The sequence below is a fragment of the Mustela putorius genome, unplaced genomic scaffold (genome assembly GCF_011764305.1).
Source record: "Mustela putorius furo isolate JIRA1106 unplaced genomic scaffold, ASM1176430v1.1 tig00003911_pilon_pilon_pilon, whole genome shotgun sequence".
NCBI lineage: Eukaryota > Metazoa > Chordata > Mammalia > Carnivora > Mustelidae > Mustela > Mustela putorius.
The window spans coordinates 3,288,967-3,315,093 of record NW_025422058.1 but is presented as its reverse complement, the minus strand read 5'-3'; the positions used below and the strand labels follow the sequence as shown (position 1 = coordinate 3,315,093).

General features: G+C 33.4%; 1 protein-coding gene across 2 annotated transcripts in view; it reads left to right on the top strand.

Moving 5' to 3' along the window:
* Positions 1 to 23,941, top strand: part of ZDHHC17 (zinc finger DHHC-type palmitoyltransferase 17) — an 88,047-nt gene extending 64,106 nt beyond the window's left edge. Inside the window, exons 9-17 of one of the 2 annotated variants that reach the window (XM_004752366.3) lie at positions 11 to 153; positions 1,860 to 1,960; positions 10,374 to 10,498; positions 11,586 to 11,648; positions 14,324 to 14,417; positions 15,512 to 15,595; positions 17,065 to 17,222; positions 18,124 to 18,218; positions 21,063 to 23,941. In XM_004752366.3, the coding sequence (XP_004752423.1) occupies positions 11 to 153; positions 1,860 to 1,960; positions 10,374 to 10,498; positions 11,586 to 11,648; positions 14,324 to 14,417; positions 15,512 to 15,595; positions 17,065 to 17,222; positions 18,124 to 18,218; positions 21,063 to 21,201 (1,002 nt within the window). In that variant the 3' untranslated portion in view covers positions 21,202 to 23,941. Of the gene's footprint in view, positions 1 to 10; positions 154 to 1,859; positions 1,961 to 10,373; positions 10,499 to 11,585; positions 11,649 to 14,323; positions 14,418 to 15,511; positions 15,596 to 17,064; positions 17,223 to 18,123; positions 18,219 to 18,849; positions 19,465 to 21,062 lie in introns of those variants that run through there. The other variant, XM_004752365.3, reaches the window with a different exon arrangement.
* Positions 23,942 to 26,127: the final 2,186 nt, after the last annotated feature.

Below are 26,127 nucleotides of genomic sequence, written 5' to 3'. Positions count from 1 at the left end.
TTTTGTACAGGAATTTCGGCAGAAAGTAATGCTAGGAACTCCATTCCTAGTTATTTGGCTGGTTGGGTTTATAGCAGACCTAAATATTGATTCTTGGCTCATTAAAGGGCTAATGTATGGTGGCGTTTGGGCTACAGTACAATTTCTTTCAAAGTAAGTATGTTGTTTTTAACTCTATTTTTAACTCTGCCTGAGAGGATATAATTTGGACCCTGCTATGTAAAATTAATGTTTTGTATATTTAGAACACTGCCTTTATGTAATATGTTTCATTTTAATTTAATGTTAAAGAATTTTGGCAGACATACTTGAAATCTCAAGTTTTTTAATGTTGAAATTCTTTTTTTTTCTTTTATCTTTTTAAATTGAAATTCATTTTGCCAACATATCATTATTTTCAGATGTAGAGTTCAATAATTCATCAGTTCCATGTAACGCCCAGTGCTCATCACATCACGTGTCCTCCTTAATGCCCATCACCCAGTTACCTCATCCCCACCCCCAACTCCCCTCCTGCAGCCCCAGGTCAATCAGAGAAAGACTGTATCATATGGTTTCACTTATATGTGGAATGTAAGAAACAGCAGAGAGGATGATAGGGGAAGGGAGGGAAAACTGAATAGGCAGAAATCAAGAGAGGGAGATAAACCATGAGAGACCCTTAACTATAGGAAACAAGTGGAAATGTTGAAATTCTATAAGTACTTTCATTGTTCAAAGTTTAACATATAATTTTTAAGGCTAAAATACAATTTTAAAACATTTCAGTAGAAGTAGACTTAAGCTCATTCAACTTTAACTGTAATGTACATCCTGTATATTTCTAGGTAATTATAATGCTTGAGCTTACCTTTCCATAGGAATTATATTTTCTTTGGTCATAAGCAATATGCAAGAAGGAGGTTTGATTTTAGTACTAAGGTAGAGAGAGTCAAAGCATATGCAGTGAGACTCAGCCTTTGTGTTTTTTCCTCCCTCATTTTTCTTTAGAACATTGTGATCTTTCCCTTTCTTCCTATCCTTAGATCTCATTCCTTTAAGTTGCCCATTCAGCAGACCTAGGCAGTTGTCTATGATCTAGAACTTTCTGTGTACCTCTGTTTCTTTAGTACTTTGTTTTCACCTGAATTTCAAAAAAAAAGGAGTTCTGAAAATCACACAGAGATGAGAATGGCTGGTAATACACTAACGTGTTAAACTGTCAGGAAGAGGCTTAATTCTAGTTTAGTATTTCTAGGAGCGCCAAGGGATCCCATAAGTAGGAAGACTTCCTGCTTAGCCTACATGGATAGTTGATCCTGCTTATGTTTAATATAATTCATTAATATACATTTTCCCCCCAGTCTAAATTCTGTACATAATGACCTTCAATTCCATTACACTGACCAGTTCATTCTATTTGAAAAGCTGTACTAAAAGCTTAACAAGAGTGTATAGGTAAGGAAAAATAATGAAACATAAAAACTGGAGGACTACTTTGTACTCGTTTGTCAAAATTATTTGTCTTTGGTGAAGAATATGCCAAATGATAATTACTAAATATTACTAAAGTGAATTATTAATTTAAGAGAATAAGAATAGACTGAAATTCTGAGGATGAAAAATACACAGAACTATAATTCTATTTCTTGGCAAATTAGGAGCTTCAGAATCTTGCTGACTGATTCAGCTGTGTACTTATTTATTATTGATTACCATGAAAAATGCTCTTGATATTTAAGCATCCTGGATTTCTGGGTTTTGATTAAACCAGAGGAAGCCATTAAACTATGTGGAATGTGTATAATTTTCATTTAAATTATTACTCAATTTTACAAGAAAATATGAGCTCAAATTTTTTAAAAACTTGTATTTTGCAGATCCTTTTTTGATCATTCAATGCATAGTGCATTGCCCCTTGGAATATATTTGGCAACCAAATTCTGGATGTATGTAACATGGTTCTTCTGGTTTTGGAATGATATCCTTTGGTTATAAAGGTCGTATCTAAAGCAATTTTTGTTATTTAAATGAATGTGTTATAACAATTTAACATTAGGACTGAGCAACTAATGATTTGCTGCAGTAAACGGTATTTCTAGGAAAATAATAAGTGTGAACCAAAGTAAATATTGTTTTCAAATGTTTCATATTTTAGAGATCACTTTTGAAAGCTGCTTTCAATGACTACATCAGTAATAATAATAGCTATTATTTATTGAGTGTTTAAAGGGCATTTTCTTAAATACTCTGTATTTAATACACATTCTATATGTTAATTTTTTTTTAAGATTTTATTTGTTTATTTGACAGACAGAGATCACAAGTAGACAGAGAGGCAGGCAGAGAGAGAGGAGGAAGCAGGCTCCCTGCTGAGCAGAGAGCCCGATGTGGGGCTCCATCCCAGGACCCTGGGATCATGACCTGAGCCAAAGGCAAAGGCTTTAACCCACTGAGCCACTCAGGTGCCCCTATATGTTAATATTTTTATCCTCATATTTTATAGATGAGAAAATTTAGGCTTAAATAGGTTAAGCTGTTATCCTTGCCCAGATCTATACAGCTAGTCTCTGGTAAGGCTGGGATAGAAACACAAACTTTAAAAAAAAAAAAAGGAAGGCAAAAAGGAAAAGGAAACACGGGCTAGTCTGTTTCAATCTTACTCAACAACACCTATTCGAAACCTTTTTTTTACTAAACTGTGATTTTCATGTTTCAGTATCAAACTGTTTTCTCTAAATATTAAACTTTTTAAATTTTGTGGTTGGTAGCAGTTAATTTTCTCTTTTGCATCATGAAAGGCACGCAGTACTGTATCTTCAAATGTTTGCTGATTATTTCAATGTAGTATGCTTTAAAAAAGTAATAAGTTGAAATTGTAATCATGTGGTATGCATGTGTATATATCGAAGAAATAGGACCAAGGTCAACTTTTGACATTTTTATGTAGAAAAAGCTCAATCAGTAAGACAGTCTGTTTTATTAAAATAAAGGCACATGTTTCACAAATGTCTGTTAATAAATAACTTTTCAAAACATTACCATAAAAAACATAAAATAGGTTTTTAAATGGAATGCCTTTTTTGTTGACTTATGACTGTTCTGAATAACTTTAATTAATACCTAGTTTTACTTCACAGTCTTGCATTTTATACCATTGTGTTCTTTTTATTGTCTTGTTTTGTTTTAAATGAAAACAAAGTATTAAAAAATAAAAATGCTTATTTTGAGATGAGGCATAGAATTGTGCCTTGTCATTCTTACATTTTTATAGTGTTAAATGATTATTTTCAAGAAAGTATAGTGCTTAAAAAATATTTCCTTAGCATAAGTATCTTTTGAAATATTTCCATGTGGCAGTTTTCACAAGCTAATTCTGCCTTGTACTAAGCTTTGACATAAAAATTGTTCTTCAAGGATTTATTAAACATTAGAATGGTCTCATTGGAACATTTAGGTAAAACGGGTGTGCTTATTTTTGTTACCTCATCTATTTTAAATTTACAAAAAGCACTGACCTCTGAAATGACATTAGTATTCCAGACATATTTTCTCATTTTGTTTCCTAAATTGGACAGTAAATTTTATATCATGAGAAAAGTCAGATTCACATCTCAAAATAATTTTAGACTGTTGCTCTTCTCATAATCTGCTCTTAATTATGCATATAAGTGGGGAGAAAGGCAGAAAAATTAGTAAATTACAAATAATGAAAACTTTATGCCAGAGCATTTTATATAGTCTGACTTGAGTTTTTTCCTTTTTTTCTTCCTTATTTGGAGATAGAATAAAATAGCTATGCAAGTTTCCAAAGCTAGGGAGTTGAGAATGTAAGAGGTAGATTTTGAAAGGAAGGTCAGTCCAATCAAGTCAATTTAACTTACCTTATTTGAATAATTCTACCTTTAGAATAGATTGGCATAAAGTTCATTTTTTAGATGCACTGAACAAATTGCATGTATTTAATTTTTCAAATAAAAATTATAGTATGAGAATATCAGGTTTTTATACTTGTCTATAAAGGAGGGATTATCATAGTACTGTCTCATAGACTTCTTGAGATGAATGTAATAAAACTTAGGACATACCTGACATGTAAAAAATGTTAAATAAGCATGACTGGATCATTGTGTACACATAGGTTTTAAGTGACATTTATGATTTCTTTTATTTGAATGTTTGTATATGTGTGTGCTGCTCATGGAATGTGGAATGAAATCACAAATAACGTAAATTCTCATTATTAAAAAAAAAAAGTTCATGCTTCTCTATGTTATAAAAGAACCAGATCTCCATGCCCTATGTGATTTTAGAGCTGTTTTTTTTTTTTTGTTTTGTTTTTCCTGTTTTTCAGTATTAAACTTTGAGGGCAGAGATAAGTGCTCAGGAAACCTATATAAGAAGGGAACAGAAAGAGCCCAGAATAATTTATAATGGAAGCACAAAGGATGTTAGGAAAGAGTCATAAGGTTCATGATACAAGATAATGATTAAGATAATGGATTTAAAAATGGCAGCTCTTCTCAGCGAATATCTATCTTGTTGACCTTCAGCCTCTTTGCTGTTGATTCTGCCACTTTCCTCATATGTAATTAAAACTGATTAGACCAGTTGTGAAAAATAGAGTTACAGTCAATTTTCATTATGTGCACTAATTATGTTCTCTGAAGTTGCTGCAAACACTGAATCAGCAAATACTAAACCTGTTGCTCCTAGGGTAAAAATAAATGGCAAATCTCTGGGCACAATGTTTTTGTCAGCCATCAGTACATAACCTTGGTTTTATATGTGTTTCTGTATAAATATCAAGTTTAATATTTATCACTAATTGATTAACATTGAACTCACAGCCAGCTGCATTATAACCCATGCCTGAAACAAAGTGTATCTAACACACCTATTATCTCTGTAAGGCGCATCACAGCCCTCTTGTGTTTAGGAAAACATTAGATAACATGTCAGCACTAGAGTAGGAGGCCATTTTAAATAACAGAATAGCCAACAAAAAGCACTAATAGGGAAAAAGTGTGGCACAGAATCGACCGTGAAAAGATAACTTGTTTACAGTACGAGAGCTGGAACAAGTAGGCAGACTATTGCCTCGTTCAGCTCAACCAGCACTGTGTACATAGGGTGACTCATATTTTTTGCCACTTTGCATATAATTGTGTATGACTGTAAAAGCACCATGAGTATTGATTTTGGAGTTACAAATAAATTTTAGCAAGTAGGCATGAGAATCAACTGTATAAATTTTATTTTAGTTTCCCATAATAGGATACCCAGTTTAAGTGTTTTGTAGTGTAATGAATTTTATATTGATCTAAATTATTTGTCCTAACAAGTAAGTTCTTAGTCTTTTCTACTGTTCATTAAATAATTGTCATCTCATATAAACCTTACATTTATTCAGTGTTTTTTGGTTTTATAGTTGTTTCAGATCTATTGATTGACTTAATTCCCAAGCAGTTTTGCCATTAGGAAAACAAACCACATTAATCCTAATCCTGTTTTCTTTTTTTTTTTTTTTAAAGATTTTATTATTTATTTGACAGAGAGAGATCACAAATAGGCAGAGAGGCAGGCAGAGAGAGAGAGAGAGAGGAGGAAGCAGGCTCCCTGCTGAGCAGAGAGCCTGACGCGGGACTCGATCCCAGGACCCCAAGATCATGACCTGAGCCAAAGGCAGTGGCTTAACCCACTGAGCCACCCAGGCGCCCCCTAATCCTGTTTTCTAACTGATGGAAACATTGAGGTTCAGAGAAGTTGTTATGTCTTGCCCAAATTCACATAGATAGGTAATTATCAAGATTCTTACCCAGCTTTTTGACCTGATAACAGTGTATCTTCAGTTGTCTTATTTTATACTCTGAACATAATTTTAAGTTTTTAAAACTTCCTGAAAAGCAACATGTAGAAAGAGCTTTAAAAAGACATTTAATCAGATTTATAATGGAAAACTAATTTGGGCATATTTATAATAGGTGATATTAAAAGTAAATTTGAAGGTTAAAGTAATTTAGAATACTTGCCAGTAATCTAAATAAAAACTGAGAATGTCATTATGCTAATGCTGGGTTGCTACTTCCTATGTCAGTTCTTAGATATTTTTAAAATTGAGAGATTTGGAAAAAATGAAAAAAAATATATAGGCATTGAGTAAAATAGGCTTTATCAGAAATGCTAAATTTAATAAAATGTGATGGATGCAATTCATTTGGACTTAAGTTTAATCACTGAAAGGCTAACCTTACACAAAAGACCTTACACAAAAGGCAGTGATCCGAAATCTAAGGTTGCAGTGGTGAATCAAGACTGCAAATATGAATCAGATCAATGTTATGCAAAGCAGAATTGTGCAGCTTTGTACTACAAAATACTGCAAAGTAGCCCAGGCCTGTGTATCTCAAAAATTTAAAGGAATAGGTTGTCAAAGAGTATGTACATATGATATCATTAAAATTAAGATTTGATGGATGTAGAAGTGTAAGTTGTGTTGGGCAACTCTTGTAGTTTTAAGGATTTTTGCTAAGTTTCTTTAGGGGAAAACTTTAGGAAATTATCTTTAGGAGAAAGAATAATATACAAATATAAAAAAGATTATTACTTAAAATGCCCCAGATTTATCAAACTAGCAGATTTAAGATTTTTAAAGGATTGAACTTTTCAATTAATGTAAAATAAGGTAAAATTAGAAAGTTTTAAAAAATACACTTATTCATAAGTAAATCATCAGAGAGAAGATCTAAAATTTATTTACAAGACTGTTTGCCGTAGTACTATTTATAATAGGGAAAAAAATGGAAACAACATAAGTATCCATTCTGAATGGGGAATAGTTATCAATTAGCTTTGTGTAGTATGGGATAAAATAGCCATTAAAATGCTTATCTAAGACTTGATGTGGGCTTGTACTTAGGAAGTAGTAAGTGAAAAAATATTGATGATAGGCTATTAGAAATTTTATGTCTAAAAACAAATTAGTTTTCAGTCAGGTTTTAAGTTAAATAAGCTTAAACTGAAGATGGAAGCTGGGATGATTACATATAAAAATGAAGACATTGCTAAATTAACATTTTCACCATCTTCTCTTAGACATTTTCTTCTTAAGTGTTTTTTCCTGCAGTTTACTGTTAGGACTTCTTCAGTTTTTTGTGTGTATCTTCTCTAGTTTTCTTAAAATATTCTCTAAGCTTTTTAGTGTCTATCTTCAGGTATCCAGTCACTACTTTCTGTGAATTCTGGCAGTATCACTGTAAATATTCTGTATATCATTTGTGTGAGTGTGTGTGCATCCGCAGGTGTTTCTGAAGTCATTAAAGATATCTAATTTATTTCTTAATTCATGTGTATTTGACTACTGTGTATACTGAATGATATGAGGGTGTGTGTGTGTTTGTCTTTTTGCTTATTAGGGAACTCATTGCTCCAATATACCCTTCCTCACTCAGTTATAATATCAACCTTGGTATTTTATCAGTTTTCCTGTACTCTATTCAGTATATTGATCTCTTTGCTTGTGTCAGTACTGTTCTTACTATAGCTTTCTCCTTTCCTTCCTTCCTAACTTCTTAATTTCCTAACTTCCTTCCTCACAGTATAGATAACATACAATGTTGTATCAGTTGGAGGCGTACAATATGATTCAATAATTCTATATATTACACAGTGCTCATCATGATAAGTGTACTCTTGATCCCCTTCTCCTATTTCTTCCATCCTCCCCCTACCCCACCTTCCCACTAAAGCTTTAGTCTTAAATTATGATATCTGGTAGGCCAAGTTTTCCAGATTTTTGTTTCTCAGGAATATTTTAGCTTTTTTGCACTTTGTTCTTTTGTTTAGATTCTTTAGAATCAGTTTTTTTAAGTTCTGTGGAAAGCCTAATGCAATTTTGATAAAAATTCTATTTAAGTTGCAGAATAATTTGATGTTTAGATCTTTGCTGTTACAAAGTAACATAGACTGGTTAGCAAACAAAGAAATTGATTTTCTTACAGTTCTCGATAAGGATGCCAGCATGATTATGTTTAGGTGAGGATTCTTTTCCTGGCCTACAAACTGCCACCTCCTCCCTGTGTCTCACACAGCCTGAAGAGAGAGAGATTTCTTTCTTCCTCTTAAATCTTATACAGCCACAGTCCTGTTGGATTAGGGCCCTACCCTTATGACCTCATTTAACCTTAATTATCTCCTAAAGACCCTATTTCCAGAAATAGTCACATTAGAGGTTAGAGTTTCATATGAATTTGGGTGGGGGGATCTTGGGGGTGGGACAAAATTCAGTCCACAGCAGAGGGCCAGGTGGGACTGATGAGAATTCTGACTTTATCTTCTCATCTGCATTTTCTATGTTACTTATACAAGTGGAGGTGGGATTAAGAGCTACCCCAGGCAGCTTGCCTTACCAGAGCTGTCTTTTGTTGATCTCCAGTTGAACTTTATGGTGTGGTGTGGCTAGTCCCCTTTCTGAAGTTGTTGCTGGTATTTTGCAGTTGATTCATTTGGTTTACTGTTTTTGTTTTATTTTGTTGGCTATTACAGTAAGTCAGAGCTACAGTTCACAGCAGGCATCAAAATAACATCCAAGTAGATGAAAGAGTTAAGTGTGAAAAAAGATTCCATAAACATCTAAATGAAAACATTGATGACATACTTCTTTATTTAATTGGAGGACTATTGAAATACAAAAACAAATACAAATTAAGACAATAAAATAAGGTTTATTTTGCTTTTAAAATTGACAACTCTTTTCTTTGCTCGAAGCTGATGGAAATGTAGTAATCAAGCAGTATGTGATGTTAGTGGGATTTTAAATTGGTGTATCTTTCTGGAAATAATCTGACCTTATAAAAATATACATCAAGCCTTAAGTATGTTCTACCCAAAGATATTGTTCTGATATCTAAGGACCGAGTATCTTCTGCTGAGTGCGTTTGGAGAGGCCAAATAGCACAGGTAAAAAGAGCCTGGATTTTAATACCAGCTCCACCTTTAATTTACTCTGCAACTTTGGACTATTTAGTCAACCTCTGTCTCAGGTTTGTCATCTGTAACATGGGAAAAGAGTTTTTACGCAGATTAGAAACCATTTAGTTGATTAATAGGTGTTAGTTGCTTTACTGATGTTCATAAAAACACTATAATCTCAGTTATTAAAAATGCAGACTACCAAGTATAAAAGTAATTGTCCCGGGTTGTGGAGGTATTGATTTTGCCTTTGTACTTTTTAGTGTTTTCTGATTTTATAGGGGAAAAAAGGGTTGTTTTAAACCTTTATAAAAACAACCATGCCATTTGTGGAGCGTTTGTAAATTTTTGTATGTAAATTTAAAAATTAAATGGTGTGACTTATTACTAAAGCTAAGTTCAAACTATCATTTAAAGATCTAATCTCTTTACTTTTAAAGATCATGCAAAGAAATTCCGTAAGTTCATCTGATATTTAATTCTTGAATATCCTATCTCTTTTAAATCTGTAGTCCTCTCTTGAGCTGCTAGTTAGCCCCCTTGCAAATTTAATCCAGGCTTTAAGAACCTGAGCTATTTTCATGTTAGCACCTTTTAAAACTTACAGTGTATAAAGGTCCTGCTCCTGAAAAATTCCAGGATCCATATTCTTTGCATGTACATTTACCCAGCTTTATTCTCAAGAGATTTTTAGCTGTTGATACTTGTACCTGCATAAAATCTTGAAAATAGTATTTGAGTATTTCAGATATTTTGTGCCTCAGAAGTGTGTTGCTCTAGCAACATTATTTTTCTTAGTGTTAAGTAATTTTTGATTACTCATTTATATTTATAAAGCCTAGTACCTTTCTTATATTTTCATTAGGTGAAATTAGGAAAAATGTAAACATAGAAACTTTCTGTTTAAAGCAAGTTTATGAATACTTTTCTAAAATTAGGGTCCGTTTGAATGTGTTCAAAAAAGGCAATAAAGAGAATTTAAAAGCAGTCTTTTAAATAACTGGGTGTGATATCTTAAGTGGTAGATATATAAAGACTTTAATGCATATAAAGTAATATGTTATAACTTTGAACATGAGAAATCCCTTCATTTTTGATGAGAAGAAATAATGATCATTTAAAAATAATGTAATTACTGAATTTTTAATGTGTTACTGACTTTTTAAGTGTCAGGAAGCTTATTCTACATGGTTTAAAGTTTATAAAGAAATCACATTTTTATTTTTATATTCAGTTATGAATATAATTTAGAGATATATTTTGATATAATAATAAATAAATCAGCTTGTATTTTTTTCTTGGTAGGTGTTCTGTGTGTGTGTGTGTGTGTGTGTGTGTGTGTGGTAAAATTTTACAGATTATAAGTTTACCTATGATAGTGACTCATTTATCATTGCTTCTTTAGATTCCTTAACTTCAGACACATCTCAACTTTTTATTTATCCATCTTCCATTCCTTGCCAATAGTGTTGCACTTTTCTACAATTTTGGAAAATCTTGGAAATCAGACCCAGGGATTATTAAAGCTACAGAAGAACAAAAGAAAAAGGTAGCAAGATAGAATCTAACTAGTCACATGTATTTAATTGCCAAATTATCAGATTTATACCAGATATTAGCATACAAAGAAAGAAACTATCTTTTAGAACATGAAGTTTTAAACCAAATTGAGATTATACGTGGTTGTTGCTCACCCTTGGTACTCCTGAATGCCTGTCCTCACACTTTCATGACATTTTTAAATTCCATGTTTCTCTCCTTTATAAGAGTTATGATTGCTTTGAGGGATGACTACAGCATTTTAAACATCTCTGAAAACCCTCAGCAAATAGTATGAATTCAGTAAATGTTTATTAAATGACTGTGTAACTGGAGGATCAGTAAACTGGTGATATTTCAGATACTGTGTTTCAATAATATATATATTTACGTGTGTGTTTAACAACAAATATATGTGTGTGGGTATGTATATATATAAAATTCAAGGCACCCCTCATCTAAAGCCCAGGAACTTTAGAAAACCAAATTTACTATACAAAGATGTTGTGTAAGTAGAGAATTAAATTAGATTGGAGGCAGTTAAACTATGTTAAGAGCTATTTTATCCAGTCGCCAAAAACAAAACAAATACTGATGAGTTATTACTGTCCACAGTAGACTAAAACGGTAATAGGTTCTTAGGGTCTAATCCCCCCTTTTCTAGCCTACATAGGGATTGCTACCCTTATATTTACAGTATTCTTCAGACATTACTGCTAATGGGTTTGGTAAGGTTTTCTTAGTCCTACATAATCCAGTTCTGAAGATTCAGTTCTTTACTGAACTTAAGTTTATTTTCATGTCTTAGTCTTCAAAACATAAACAGAACATTTCTTAGGGTAGGTGGCTTAGTTTTATTCTCAGAGGAGTATTCCCCTAAGTTCAGAGTTGCATTTTCCATAGACCCAAGAAAGAAAATTTCTATATTCATATTATATTGGAATAGCAGAAGTAAATTAATAAAAGATTTTATTTTGAGCAGAAAACATTGGTTAAATAAAAATGAGAACATCATGTTTATTGATTCATATTGATGGCACTGTAGTTGGTGAACATTGTTCAGTTTTGAATAAAATATATATATTTTTAATTCACAGACAATAGTTGAACTTGCAGAGACAGGAAGTCTGGACCTCAGTATATTCTGCAGTACCTGTTTGGTAGTATTTTTTTCTTTACTCTTTCTCTCTTCTTCTCATAGCAGCAGCATAGCATAGAAGGGGTGGGGAACAAGGAGAATAGTTTGTTCTGTAGAGCGCATTTCATGTCGCCTCTGTCCCTGCTGTGACATTCCTTTTAGACCATAGTGTAAGGAGAAAGATGATAAAAAAATGTCTCTTCCCAATGTGCTTGTTCCCCCTAATGGTAAACCTTGACTGTACTTCTTATTTGGGGTACCATTCATTTGTATTCCTCCTTAATCTCTTTTTCTTTCTTAAGGTAACTCAGCAAAGAAAAAATTAATTAATAAAATTTTTTAAAAATCAGAGGTTTATTATGTTTCCCTAATACTGTTTTCCTAGATATTTTAAGAAAACATTTATTCTTATATTTAGAAGTCACAGTGGGAAAATCTGTTAGAGAAGACAGCGTGGCTTCTAAGATGGTTACGTTTGAATAGTTATATCTTTGTCTTGGGGGATTTATGGAACTTTGAGCATTATTTTGTCATTGATATTAAAAGTTGTCATCTTCAACGAGGTCATAAAGAAAGATATAAATGAAATTAAACAGCATTTACTTATGGAATCAGGTATAGTAATACACTATATTATTATAGATCTCAAATTTCTATAGAATAATAGTTTTGTGTCTTAATTATTTTGTTAATTTTTATAATTAGTTCTTGAGAAAAATAACAACTTTGCCACAGTAGTTAAATCATGTTTTCCTAATCCCTAAATCATACCTGAAACTCAATCCTTTTATACCTTTAAGTTATATACTGTCACTGAACTAATGTCTTGACATGTAAATAACAAGAGAATTGACTTAGTTTGGGATTATGGAAACATTTGGGATTATGGAAATTATTTGAAATGGAGCTCTGACTCTACAGATTGTTTAAGTTGTTCCACCTAACATTCCTTGACCAAACAGTTACAATTTTGAATATTCAAAATGTATACTGCTTTACTTTTGGTAGCAACCTTAAGGTGTTGACTGGATTCTTTTGTATTTTCAAGCATTCTTTAAAAACGGTTTTGTTTCTGTGCTTTACAGTGGCTAGTTTACAGGATTAGCACCTTAATGTTCAGAACATTTTTATATTCTGGTGTTCTTGGGACATATTCCATTCCACAAAGCCAAGTATGCATTGCTGATGTTTGCCATGTGGCAAACTCTTTATAGAGTCACTCAGTATAGTTTCATTGTTAAATAAGTATCAGAGGGCAAGAACAAGGTTATTTGTATCATTCTAGCATGAATGTTTTATTATATTATTATAAGCCAGATACTTCTGGATAGGTGATTTGGAGGTGTAAAGAAAAGAGCATATCCTATTATAAAATAATTCAGATTGGCAGAGGTGTTTGTCATTATATGAATATCCTTCTCTTTGATAAATAGACAAGTCCCCAAGAAGCCACATGTAAATCAGAATTTCCTAAAAATGAATTACTCTGTAAGTGAACGAGAAGCCTGTCATGTTCAGGAGTCTCATGTCCGTCTTTGTTTAGAATTCATTGGCAAGTATTGCCCAAAGGGGAAATGTAGCTGCGTGTTGGAAACGGAGATAAAATTTGTTTAATACATCCTTCTTCTTTCTCCTAAATAGATGTAGTTTCATATCTGTGGTGAAGAATAAGTGAGCCTTTTCTTTAAAGAGTCCACAGATCATTTTAGTACATGTAAGGACTGCATAGTCAACCGATGCTTTTTCTTAGTGCCTCAGAATGATACATAACCTCATACAAACTGGTGGAGAAATGGCAGTGCTTTTATTGAAAGACCAGTGAAGGATATTATAAATTTTGTTTCTGGCGTGGTTTAATAACTAGCTCTTGTCATGTACTCAGTTTTAGGACTAGCAGCCCTTCAAAGATCACTAATGAGTTCTAATGAGCTCTTTATTCATTTGGCTGATTCGGAGTAATACAGAGTGAGACATTTCACCGAAAACAATAAGGCATCATAACCATGAATTCTTTATTGCCTGTCAGGAGCTGAATAATGAATGTATTTTATGTTTTTGAAGTAATAGGGACTACCTAAGCTTGGTAAGCATGGTGTACTTTCTTAGATGGGTCATGGAGTTGAGCAGAGGAGATGTTGTACCTTTATCTGAGATCTCAGGAGCCACTGAAAGAGAAAGATGTGTGTACACTTACTGGTTTTGGTTAGATTTGTTAACTTTGGGAAGACATGTTATTAATGATTTTGCATTTTAAAAGCTTCTTTTATTCGTTTCTAATTTGGCCTTCCTTTTACTAAGGAACAGTTTAATTTTGTTAAATAAGAACCAGTGTCATGACCGTTAACACAATAGCTTTTATTTAGAAGCCTGGAGAGTGATGTTTTTATTATTCAGAAACTTGAGGGATGTGAATTAAATATAGTATCATTCATCGCAACAGCAAATTGGTCTTAGATCCTTAATTATTTTTATAAAGTGATGGTTCTACCCCATTCTTACATTCCACAGTGGCCTTATCCTTTTTATCTTTGTTGTTGCACTTGACATCTTGTTAAACAATACAGAAGTGGTTTTTGTTTTTTGCCTTTGGAAATACAGTTTTGTTTTCTTCATAATTGCATTTTGAGAAAATAAATGCTCAGCTTCCCTTTCTTCAGTGTAATGCCTTTCATAATCTTTTAAAATGCTTATTAACAGATACGGAAACCAGTGAGGTCCAAACATTGTGGTGTGTGCAACCGCTGCATAGCAAAATTTGATCATCATTGCCCGTGGGTGGGTAACTGTGTAGGTAAGTTTTATTAATAATTCCTGAGTGCATTGTTCATTTAAGTTATTGTAGGTAACTTATGAAGTACAGCATTAAAGTAGATGGTAGAAACTTCACTCCTACACTCTTATTATAGACGTGCTCCCCTGTGCCCCCCAGTTAATCTTCTGATTGACAAACAGCAACTCAGTTGTGAGAAAGAGGGGGGCAAAAGCTATAAAACCAGTCTCTGGAAAAGATTGATATTTATCAATTCTTTCTGGTGCCTATTCTTTCTTATTTTCTTTATTGGATAATAGTGAAATCGATAAGGATGCAGATAGTATTGCTTTTTAGTTAAACTGGAGAAAGTTACAGCAGTAGAAATATTTGGAAGGCTCTTGTGTACAGAAGCAGAGAGGAATGACAGATAAAAACTCTATATACCTTAGTGTTCAGGAATGGTGTGTGAGGAAGTGAACTAAGTGGTCTAAGAGATGGCCCTGGATTTTTATGAGGTGAAGCAGGGAAACATTGCAAAGGTGGCGTGATTGTTGAGAAGAAATTTTTTAAAAATTGGATTATAAAGTTTATAAAAATAAGATAAATTTGGTTATTTTAAACCTTACAAAGCAAACAGTAGGGTAAAACTCAAAATTGTAGTTCATTTGGTTCATTGGGGCTCTTGACTTCAGAATCAACGTCATTATTGTCATCACATCTTTGTAGTTATGAACATTCTTATTTTAAGCTTTATTTTAAAAAATATTTTTAAATTGAGAGAGAGCAAGAGTGAGAGAGTGTACAAGTAGCGGGGAAGAGGGAGAGGTAGTGCCGCCCCCCCCCTCCTGCTGAGCAGGGGGCTGAACCTGATTGAGACTGGATTTCAGACTGGGTCATGACCTGAGCTGAAGCCAGATGCTTGATGCTTAACCAACTGAGCCACCTGGGTGCCTTTATTTTAAGACTTTTATTAAAATACTTATTTTCCTGAAGAACATTTTGTAAGATAAATAATGTATGTAGTTATTGTCCAGATCGTATCATTCATGGCATTCCTTTACCGCCATCCCCAAAAGGTACATTTCCAGTTGTTTTTTCGTAGCTGAAAAAATTGCTTCTCTGTTGTTCTTTAGGTGCAGGCAACCATAGATACTTTATGGGCTACCTCTTCTTCTTGCTTTTTATGATCTGCTGGATGATTTATGGTTGTATTTCTTGTGAGTACAGGTAGCTTTTTACTTTCTGAAATCAAATGTTTGTATACTTTTGCTTACTATATTAACAATATATGATAATGACAAATCTTTTAACTAAAAATTATGGTTTGGGGCGCCTTACTACAATGAACCATAAAGAGAAGAACAGATGTGGAACTATAAATGTATTCAACATACAGTATAAGCAACAGAATAATCAGCTGTTTTAATATATGTGTCCTTTGAAAAACATGTTGGTTTAATAGTCTTTGAAATGCTTCTGGGTAAAAGACGCCCACATTTTTACATCACATGCTTGCTTTACTCTAGTAACTTAAAGATTTTTGTGACTTTGCTAGGTGCTCTTTAGTACCAAACCGCTGGGAAGATGCAGTTAACTTCACGCAGAACTAGAAATATTTCAAAAAGTAAGGTGTAACTATTGCCTATTAGAGAATATTAAAAGGGGTTAGAAGATAATTTTTTTTTTTTTTAAGATTCTATTTATTTGACAGAGAGACAGAGAGAGGTAGCACAAGCAGGGGGAGCAGCAGGCAGAGGGAGAAGCAGGCTTCCCAATGAGCAGGGAGTCCTATGCAGGGCTTGATCTCAGGACCCTGGGCTCGTGACCTGAGCTGAAGGCAGATACTTAACGACTAAGCCACCCAGGCACCCCTAGAAGATACTTTTTTAGGAATAAGTGGTCATTCACTTGATCATATGGGTATAGGGGTAATGATAGGTTTTTATTACATTGAGAATGTGATTTGAGAAGAGTTTAAATGAAGGTATTAGTTACTATGCTTCAGGACTTGGTGTACTTAGCATATAAATATGTATTAGATCCTGGCTTAAAAATAAGTTGTAGAAGGATGATTTCCTAGTCATATTAAGAATAGTGTCTGTTATTCCCCTAATAACAGTCTACTTCCTCACATATACATTAATAGAGAAAAAGATTTGGTCAAAGGACTTGACTTAGTTTCTGGCCCAACAGACCTGAGGAGAACATGGTCCTGCTAACAACAGTAGTTTTTTTAATGGCAGCAGCTCTAAAAGAAGAGATTTCTGTTTTGGAAAAAGTCCTCCTTCATCCAGTTGGTCTTCTTGTGCTATATGCCCCCCCCCAATTTCACTTATATACATATCATCTCTGTAGAAAGGTGTAATGTTAACTATTGTATGTGTGCAGTACCAAACAACTAAAAACTGTGTATTGTTCAAGTACAGTAGTATTTTTTTTTTTAGATTGGATGGTGCTTTTTCCATTTCTGTCTTTGCTGTGTGTGTTTTTTCTTTTTTTTTACTAATTATATACTAATTTTTTTTACTAATTATGGGGTATTTAGGAGTACAAAAATTTGCATTCAAAGTCATCCATTAAATGTAGACATTTGGATCATGGTTTCTAAGTGGTGCCAACTGCAGATGCCTTTGTGAAGTGGTTGGATGATTACTGAGTAAACGTGAAACTTCTGTTCTCATTTTAGACTGGGGACTCCACTGTGAGACCAGTTACACCAAGGACGGATTTTGGACATATATTACTCAAATTGCTACATGTTCACCTTGGATGTTTTGGATGTTTCTGAACAGTGTTTTTCATTTCATGTGGGTGGCTGTGTTACTCATGTGTCAGATGTACCAGGTATGTGCATGTACATGGTTGGTTCTTCATTAACACTTAATTAACACTTCATTCCCTGTTACAAAAGATAATAATGCATTCTCTTTTTAACCACTTCTACTTTTCAAGGTTTAAAATTTTCAATTTACTTTCCTTACTCTTCCTTTATTCTTTCTTTTCCTTTTTTTTTTTTCCTTTCTACTGCCCTCTTTCCTTCCTTCTTTCCTTCTTCTTCTGTTCTTACATTATGAATTTTCTTTTTTTATTTTAAGGATTTTATTTATTTGACAGAACAAGCAGTGGGGAGCTATAAAGGGAGAGGGATTAGCAAAGAAGCGGGCTTCCTGCTGCAGGAAGCCCAAAGCAGGGCACCATCCCAGGATCCTGAGATCATGACCTGACCTGAAGGCAGATGGTTAACAGATTGAGCCACCTGGGCGCCCCTGACTTTTCAGTGCTACTTTTGACAGAACTTATTTCTATTGTTCGTGATTCAGATATATTCAGTTGAATATAGGTGTGAGATTAGATCGATGATGCCATTAGTTTTGTGTTTATTAGGAACATTTTATTACCTATAAATACCAGTGTTTATTCAAGAACCTTTTCTTATTTAAGGATTTTTCTAAAAGCTCAATTTTTAAGGGGCCGATGGAGAGGTGGTCTGTGTATATATAGTGTCCATCTCTCCCCAAACACAATACCAGATAACCTGTTTTTTTTTAATATTTTTCTTGTTTAACTGGCTACTTCTCACAAGAGTCAAAGTGATATGTAAACTAGCTTGATGATCTCCCATTGGAAAAGCAAAAACAAACTTCATTTTTCTCTCTATCCTAGTCTTCTTGAGAATTAACTTATTTTACATTAATACTTAATTTATATCAAAGAGAGTTAATAGTTTGCTTTCTCTTACCTCTAGATATCATGTTTAGGTATTACTACAAATGAAAGGATGAATGCCAGAAGATACAAGCACTTTAAAGTCACAACAACATCTATTGAAAGCCCATTCAAGTACGTACATGTTTATAAATTTAATATTTTCTTTTGGCAAATAACTTAGCAAGTATCTAGTGAATACATCAAAGAGAAATACATCTTTAAGTCAATAGGATATGAAACGGAATATTTCTTGTGCTTAGCAATGTGTAAAATAGCTTATAAATCCTACTGAATTCTAAGATTCCTGCCAGATATAGCATTGGTTAGTTTACTATTACTTTAAAATTCATGACATTAACTGTATATAAATTTGTGTCATTCTTTTTCTTAGTTGCACAATCCAAAACCTATTGAACTACTAACATTTAGTATAAACATATTATACATTAGCATACAGCTTTAATATTGCTGTAAGTTTCTATAAATTTTCATTGATAAATGTATACACAGAATTGAAATATGATTTTAAAATCATATTTTAATAATATTTTAATAATAACTGAAATTCATGTTTAGGGAAATTTTTTAGACTCGGGAAGCAGCTTTTCAGTTTGAGTTATTTAATTTGCCCTCTTCATGACAAAAAAATTTCTATATACCCAGTTTTACTTATGTTTCCTTTTTAAATTGAGGTATAATCAACATATAACATTATATTAATTTTAGATGTACAACATAATGATTTGATGTTTGTGTATTGCAGAATGATCCACACAATAAGTCCGATTAACATTTGTCACCAAACATCGTCACAGAATTTTTTTCCTTATGATGAGAATTTTTTAGATGTGTCTTGGCAACTTTCAAGTATGCAACAGAGTAGTGTTAATAACAGTCAAAATGCACACTGGAAAAATAGAATTAAAAAAAATAGTCACAGTGCTGTTCATTGTATCCCCATGAAGTCATGGGGATAAATTTTATAAGTTTAAATTTTATAAGTATAAATTTTATAAGTTTGTACTTTTTGACTCCCATCACCCATTTCGCCCACACCCCACTCTCAGCCTCTGGCAACGACCAATCTATTCTCTGTATCAGTGAGTTTGGTTATGTTTGTTTGTTTAGATTCCATATATAAATGAGATTATATGGTTTTTGTCTTTAGGTCATTTCCATGTCCTAGCTGTTGTAAATGGTGCTGCAGTGAACATGGCAGTGCATGTGTCTTTTCAAGTTAGAGTGGATTTTTCTGTTTGTTCCATTTTTTGTTTTTTGAGGGTTTTTTTGTTGTTGTTGTTTTGTTTTTTGATAAATATTCACAATTGGAATTGCTGCATAATATGGTAGTACCATCTTTTTTTTTTTTTTTTTTTTTTTTGAGTACTTCATACTGTTTTCCTAGTGGCTGCACCAATTTACCCTCCTACCAGTAGTGCACAAGGGTTCCCTTTTCTTCACATCCTCACCAACACCTGTTATTTTTTGTCTTTTTAGTAATATTCATTCTAAGAGGTATGAGGTACTATCTCATTGTGAGTTTGATTTGCATTTCCTTGAAGATTAGTGATATTGAGCATCTTTTTATGTATCCTTTATGTATCTTTGAAAAAAATGTCTATTCAGATCTTCTGCCCATTTTTTAATTGAATTTTTTTGAGTTGTATGAGTTTTTTATGTATTTTGGATATTGATCCCCTTATTGGATATATGATCTGCATGAATTTTTTACCATTCAGTAGGTTGCCTTTTCATTTTGTTGATGGTTTCTTTTGCTATACAGAGGCTATTTTAATACAGTCTCACTTGTTGTTTCTTTTGCATTTGTTGCCTTTGCTTTTGGTGACTTATTAAAAATTTCACTGCCAGCACCCATGTCGGGAAGCCTACGACATGTTTTCTTCTAGCAGCTCTGGTTTTGAATGTTACATTCAGGCCTTGAATCCAGTTTCAGTTTTTGTGTGTGGTGTGGAATAGTGGTTCGGTTTCATTTTTTTGCACTTGGCTGTCCAGTTTTCCCAAAACCATTTATCAAAGAGATTCATATATATTCATTCATATATATTTCTATATATATATATTTTTTTTTAATTTATTTTTAATTTATTTTCAGCATAACAGTATTCATTATTTTTGTACCACACCCAGTGCTCCATGCAATCCGTGTACTCTATAGTACCCACCACCTGGTACCCTGACCTCCCACCCCCCCTGCCCCTTCAAAATATATATATATATTTAATCTTACATTCAGTTTGATGCTGAGAAGTAGTAGTTTCCTAATTATATGAAATATTTAAAACTTGAGTTTTACTGAAGCTGCTAACGTGCCTACAACCTTCAGGCTTTTGTAATGCTATTAATTATTCCATGCTTCTGGAAAGCATACAGACCTTTAAATAAAAGCAAAAATAAAGGAGTCAGTTGGGTAATTTTGAGAATTCTCCCATAGGCACAGTTATTGTATAAAATGTAAAACAGTGACAGCTTTTCCAGAAGTGTTCTTGAAGTCCTAAAATTCCCTGAATTTATTCTTGACATATTTTTTTCTTAAATTGTTACTTTTAGATACATTGCCAGCTACATGCTATTTATAATTATTTTGTGTTTTACTTTCTCAATTTTGGATATAGTTTGTCTCCTTGCCAAAGAGCCACCCATCAAGGAAAGGTTTTATCAAAAATTACATATGACACAGTAATGAAAGAAATGCAGAATTGAATAGCTTTAAAATATCATTGTGTCACCCAATTAAATTACCAAAAGAGAGAAGAAAAATTATTGTTGGCAGAGCTGTGAAGAAACATGAATGCATGTATATTTTATAGAGTTATAAACAGGTTCTTTCTGGCAAGTAACCTAAGTTTTTAAGTTCAGAAAAAAATACCTTAAACACCAAAATTATATTAAACTCATATATTAAATTATTATACTAATAGACTTTTCCTTTTTCCTTTTGTTTGGGGGGTGTTTTAGCCATGGATGTGTAAGGAATATTATAGACTTCTTTGAATTTCGATGCTGTGGCCTCTTTCGTCCTGTTATCGTGGACTGGACCAGGCAGTATACGATAGAATATGACCAAATATCAGGATCTGGGTACCAGCTCGTGTAGCAACATCTTTATCCTATGAAGCATATTGCTGAGTGGTGCCTGAAAATTGTGTCTGTCCGTGTCTCTCTCACACTCGAATCCACATTTTTTGAACAATAGCATGCTATATGTAGGGCTAACAGTGAATTTTAGTCTTTTTTTCAACACTTTTATTAACAAAAGTAAACATGGACAGAGCACACTGCCACTTCTGGGAAGAATAAAGATCGTAAAAGGAATTTTAATGGTTCTTAATGTGGGAATTCACAACATACTCAACTTTTTGGTTTTGTTCTCATAACATTCTTCATGAATAAAGAATGAACTTATTCTGTTGACAGACATGGTATACTGATCAGAAATGTTTGATTCTAGCTAAAACTAAATTTGTGGTATACAGCTAAATTTTATGATGCAATCTGCTATGACTGTTGCATTTAATTCCAGGAGAGTTGTCTTAAATTGATTCAGGCTAGTATTATGTACATTTTAGAATGTACATGTAAATACTGTGATAAAAATCATGTGGTTTTATTAGGGATCTGCTGTATTACGTCTTCAAGGGCACAAGAAAATAATGTTCACAAAAATATGTGCTAATAATATTTTATTGCCATCAGCTGTTGCAATGCTGATAATATTTCTAGTTCAGTGAAATAATTTGTAGTAACCTTGCTCTGAGGTTTTATGGTCTGATAATAAAGCACTTGCATGAGTATAGTAAGTCATGTTATTTTGTTCAAACTTAAAAGCCCTACTAAGTGCATGATACACCTCATAGAATGTATACTAGCACATACTATCCAGTAAAGCATAAATTAGAATTTAATTTGATGTGCAAACAGTCCAGTTTTTAAGAGTTGAGGTAATTTCAAGGCAGAACAAATAAGTTAATGCAAAATTCTCAGTAATAGAGATAAATGGATATACTTCTAGAATTCTGAGCTGCAAAATAAATTGTAGACAAAATAATGGAGTTTAGCTAAAGATGGAGCATGATCTCTGTACATACAGCACATGTGAATAAAAGAAAAGCTAATGGTATATTCTGGTTTTTAAAAACTGACCTATCAAAGAATTTAATCCTCAAGATTATTTCAATTTTACCAATACCGAATGTTTTAAAATTTGTTAAGCTGTCTGAAACAATTTCAGAAAGGTTTTCTTATTGTTTAATGTGATGCACTGATCAATTTTTGTTGCAGCATTTCCATACTCTCACGGTGAACTACTAGTCACTGCTTCCATAAATATTGTTTACAGAGTGAGACTTGGTTTAGTCCTCTTAAGTGCTGTAGCAAACTGTGGTTCGAGCAACCTGTGGCAAACCTGTGAGAGGGAATGGGCTCGGGGGAGGGTGGGAAAAGGGTGGTCAGACTGCTGACAGATCCTAGACCAGTGTAAAGATTGTGTATCTGTATATAAATAATTTATCAAATAGTTTTCTCTTTGTGTCTCTATGTATTAGTGTATTTAAAGCTGCTCATTTCATTTTATCCAACCAAAAAGAAAAGGGAGATAACTAATGAGCTTCTAGTGATGTTCAATATTGCTGTTAATAGGCATTATACCCTGCAAGTTCACTGCATGTCTGATGCTTGGTAAAATTAGTATTCTCTGTAAAATGCAGATTACAGGTATTTCAGCAATCTAGTGGTATACCCGCCCCTTGCCTTAGTAAGAGGAGCAGTGAAAATTGTATATAGTTGATGTTCAGTATTTCCAAGTACCATTTTTATATAGTAGTTTCTTTGACCATAAGTCACACATCAGAAAGATTACCTTTAGTGTATTTGAGTGTTTTAATATTAGAAAATTGGCATATGTACTTTATTTTTGAAAAGGGAAAAGATGGGTGTGGGGTGGCAATAGCATTGTGCCATTTTGTCATAGAATGTAAAAAATTGGTTAACTTTACAAATGTCTCTGCTAGTTTTGACTACTAATTGGGGGAAATTTTAGATAATTTTTAAATTTGAAGTTATTTATAAAAGGCTAGAATTTGTTTTAATTTTTTGTATTTTGAGCCACTTCACATAAAGACTCAGTTGTAATTTTTATTGAATACATTTTTATTAACAGTTGAATACAATGGTCGTATTCTCAGAGTTTGGATAAGAGTGTTGTTACCATGTTCTTTCTTTGTGGTACAATATTCTTTTCGGTGCAAAAGAGATGTCTTTCAGTTAAACAGAAAAAATACTATAGATCTAGAAGTACATGGAACATACTAGCAATGTTAATGCTTTAGTACTAACCATCTCACAGTACTGGTGAAATCTTAAAACTTAAGAGATGGTCAGATGGTGGAGAGCCAACTATGCAGCAGTGTACTGTACTGTCTGTTTACTTATTTTGTAAGTCTTATGTGTGGAACCAGCTTAACCCAGTTCTGAAGTTGTGTATGAAGGTGACCCTTTGGGGGATAGTTCATATCAGCTTAATGGGATACTGTTAGCAAATAGGAACTTATTTCTCAGCCCTGAACATAAATTACTTCCTTTTTTTCTTCATATTTTTTGTTGTTCCCAGGAATTTATTTGAAATATTAATAGGCATAAAACAGCATCATTATACTTAAGCTATGGGTATTTTTATTTCGTATTTTATTTATAACTGTGCCAAGTATTATTTTGCTACTTACCGTGTTACTCTGTGGAAAGAAAAACCTGTAAAGTGTTTAATAAATTAGCTCTCCTTACATAAATTAAATCTGTCAAAATTTTGTAAAATATTAATCAGAATAAATATTGACTCTTAAGTGTGTGCTTGTTTATTTTGCTCAGTTCACTTCAAGAAATTGATGAAACACTGGTAGTAGTACCTGTGATATAAAAAGGTTATTCTGTGTATTTATATTTGGGTCAACGGACAAGCGGCAGGACTAGAAATTAGCAAAAGTAAAATGTGGTGGTAGCATTCTTTCAAAATGTCCAATTCCGTGTGTATGTACATGTATGTGATTAATACTTTTTAAATAAAAGGAATAAATTTTTAAGAATTTTGCATTCCATAGAATGCATAGAATTGCTCAGGGGTTGTATGAATCTCCAAGTTTTAAATGTAAGTATTGTCTAAAGACACCAGTAAAATTTTGGAAAAGGAAACCTAGCGAGCATTATCTCGGTTGCTTCAGCTGTGCATGACAGCTTCAGTGGGGAATTTAAAAAGCAAAGTTTTTGAAGGACCTCTTTCCTGCCTGTTCACAGGATTGTTTATGGTTTGAGAACCCAGTGGTATTAAATATTTTCAGATTGGACTGATACTCATTTCATAATTATTTTATGATATTTAAAGTGATGCATCCAGAGCTGTATAGAACTCAAGTAACAATATTTTGAACTAGTGTAAAAATGAAACAAATTCTACAGCAAGTCATCAGTTTTCATGGCAGGTGCTTTCCTCCTCCTCATCGTTGACTTGTCTGGCTCCCCCAGCCCTTTCCAGTTTGGTAGATTGTACTATGATAAGGATATCTGGTTCTAAGAGTTTATAGAAATAACTGGAAACAAATGATACATATCAGGACAGTTAGTCTTAGCTTTTTGTCAAAAAGTAAATCTTCAGTTCCATAAAGTAGGTTTAAGAGTTATTTATTAAATATATTTATGTGGTGTATAAAATAGAAAAGTCTGTAACTCAAGTAGAATATTCAAAATGTTCCTTGATCTAGGTCAGCTAGGTCACAAACTCTAGGAACCAGATGTGCCTTTTAGAAAACTTTTTGCCTCTGAGTATGAATTTTTTGCTCAGAGAAATTTTACAAGAATATTGATTAGACATTTATTTGGATTAAAAAATACTTTTTAGTAGGCAGCAGTGTTTCGAGTACTCAGGAGGGACTGTTTCCTTACAAAGCATCAGAAAGCCTCATTGCTGCTGGTACTGCTTGGTTCTGTAGGTTTATAGTTTTTCATCAAGTTTGGAAATTTATCAGTCATTGTCTTCAAATATTTTTTCTCCACCCTGCCCCCCCCTTCAGGAAACTCCAGTTACACATATATTAGGCCAGTTGGGATTGCCCTACAGCCCACTATGAGTTCATCTTTTAAATTCCTTTCCCGTGTTTACTTGGATCATTTTTATGTCTTGAAGTTCACTTAAATTTTTTTCACATATATGGTTTAGTCTGTTGTCAATACCATTCAGTGTATTTTTCATCTTGGACCTAGTTTTCACCTACAGTGTTTGATTTAGACCATTTTTTATATCTTCTGTATCTCTACTTTTTTGAAGATATGGAGTGTACTTACAATTAACTTTTAATATCCTTACCTGTCAGTTTTCACATATAGGTCAGCTTGGGCTGCTTTTGATCTTTTATTATTATGGATCATATTTTCCTGCTTCTCAGCATGACTAGTAGTTTTTGATTGGCTGCCAGATACTGTGAAGTGGGTGTGGATTCTTTTGTATTCCTACAAAAAGTGCAGAATTTTTTCTGGGATGGAGTTCTTTAGAAGCTTCCATCCTTTCAGGTTTTATTGCTAAGCAAGATTTGTTAGACAGGACCAGAGCAGTGTTATAGTTTGGGTTAATAATTCCCCATTGTTGGGGCAAGCAAGACCTGTGTGCTCCCTCTAAAGCCCCATGAGTCGTGTTTTCCCATCTCACCAGTGCGAGTAAACAGGCACTGTTCCCAGCTCCATCTGAGCACCAGACTTTGTTCTCAATCTTTGTGTTGGTTTTTTGTCTGGTCTTGGATAGTTATATGCACGCACTATCAGCACTCAGCTGAAGACTTGCAAAGGGACAGGGGTGGGGGGGGGTTGTAGTTTGCATGTTTGTGGGGTTTTCTGTGCAGCTCTCTCCAGTCCCTTGAACTCTGTTGCCTTTATCCCTCTGGACCCAGCTGAGTCAACTCAGAATGCCTTCCAGCCTTGCCTGTGTTCTCCCTCTTTGCACGTAAGCTACAGCCTGGAAACTCCCAAAGCAGTTAGCTTTGCT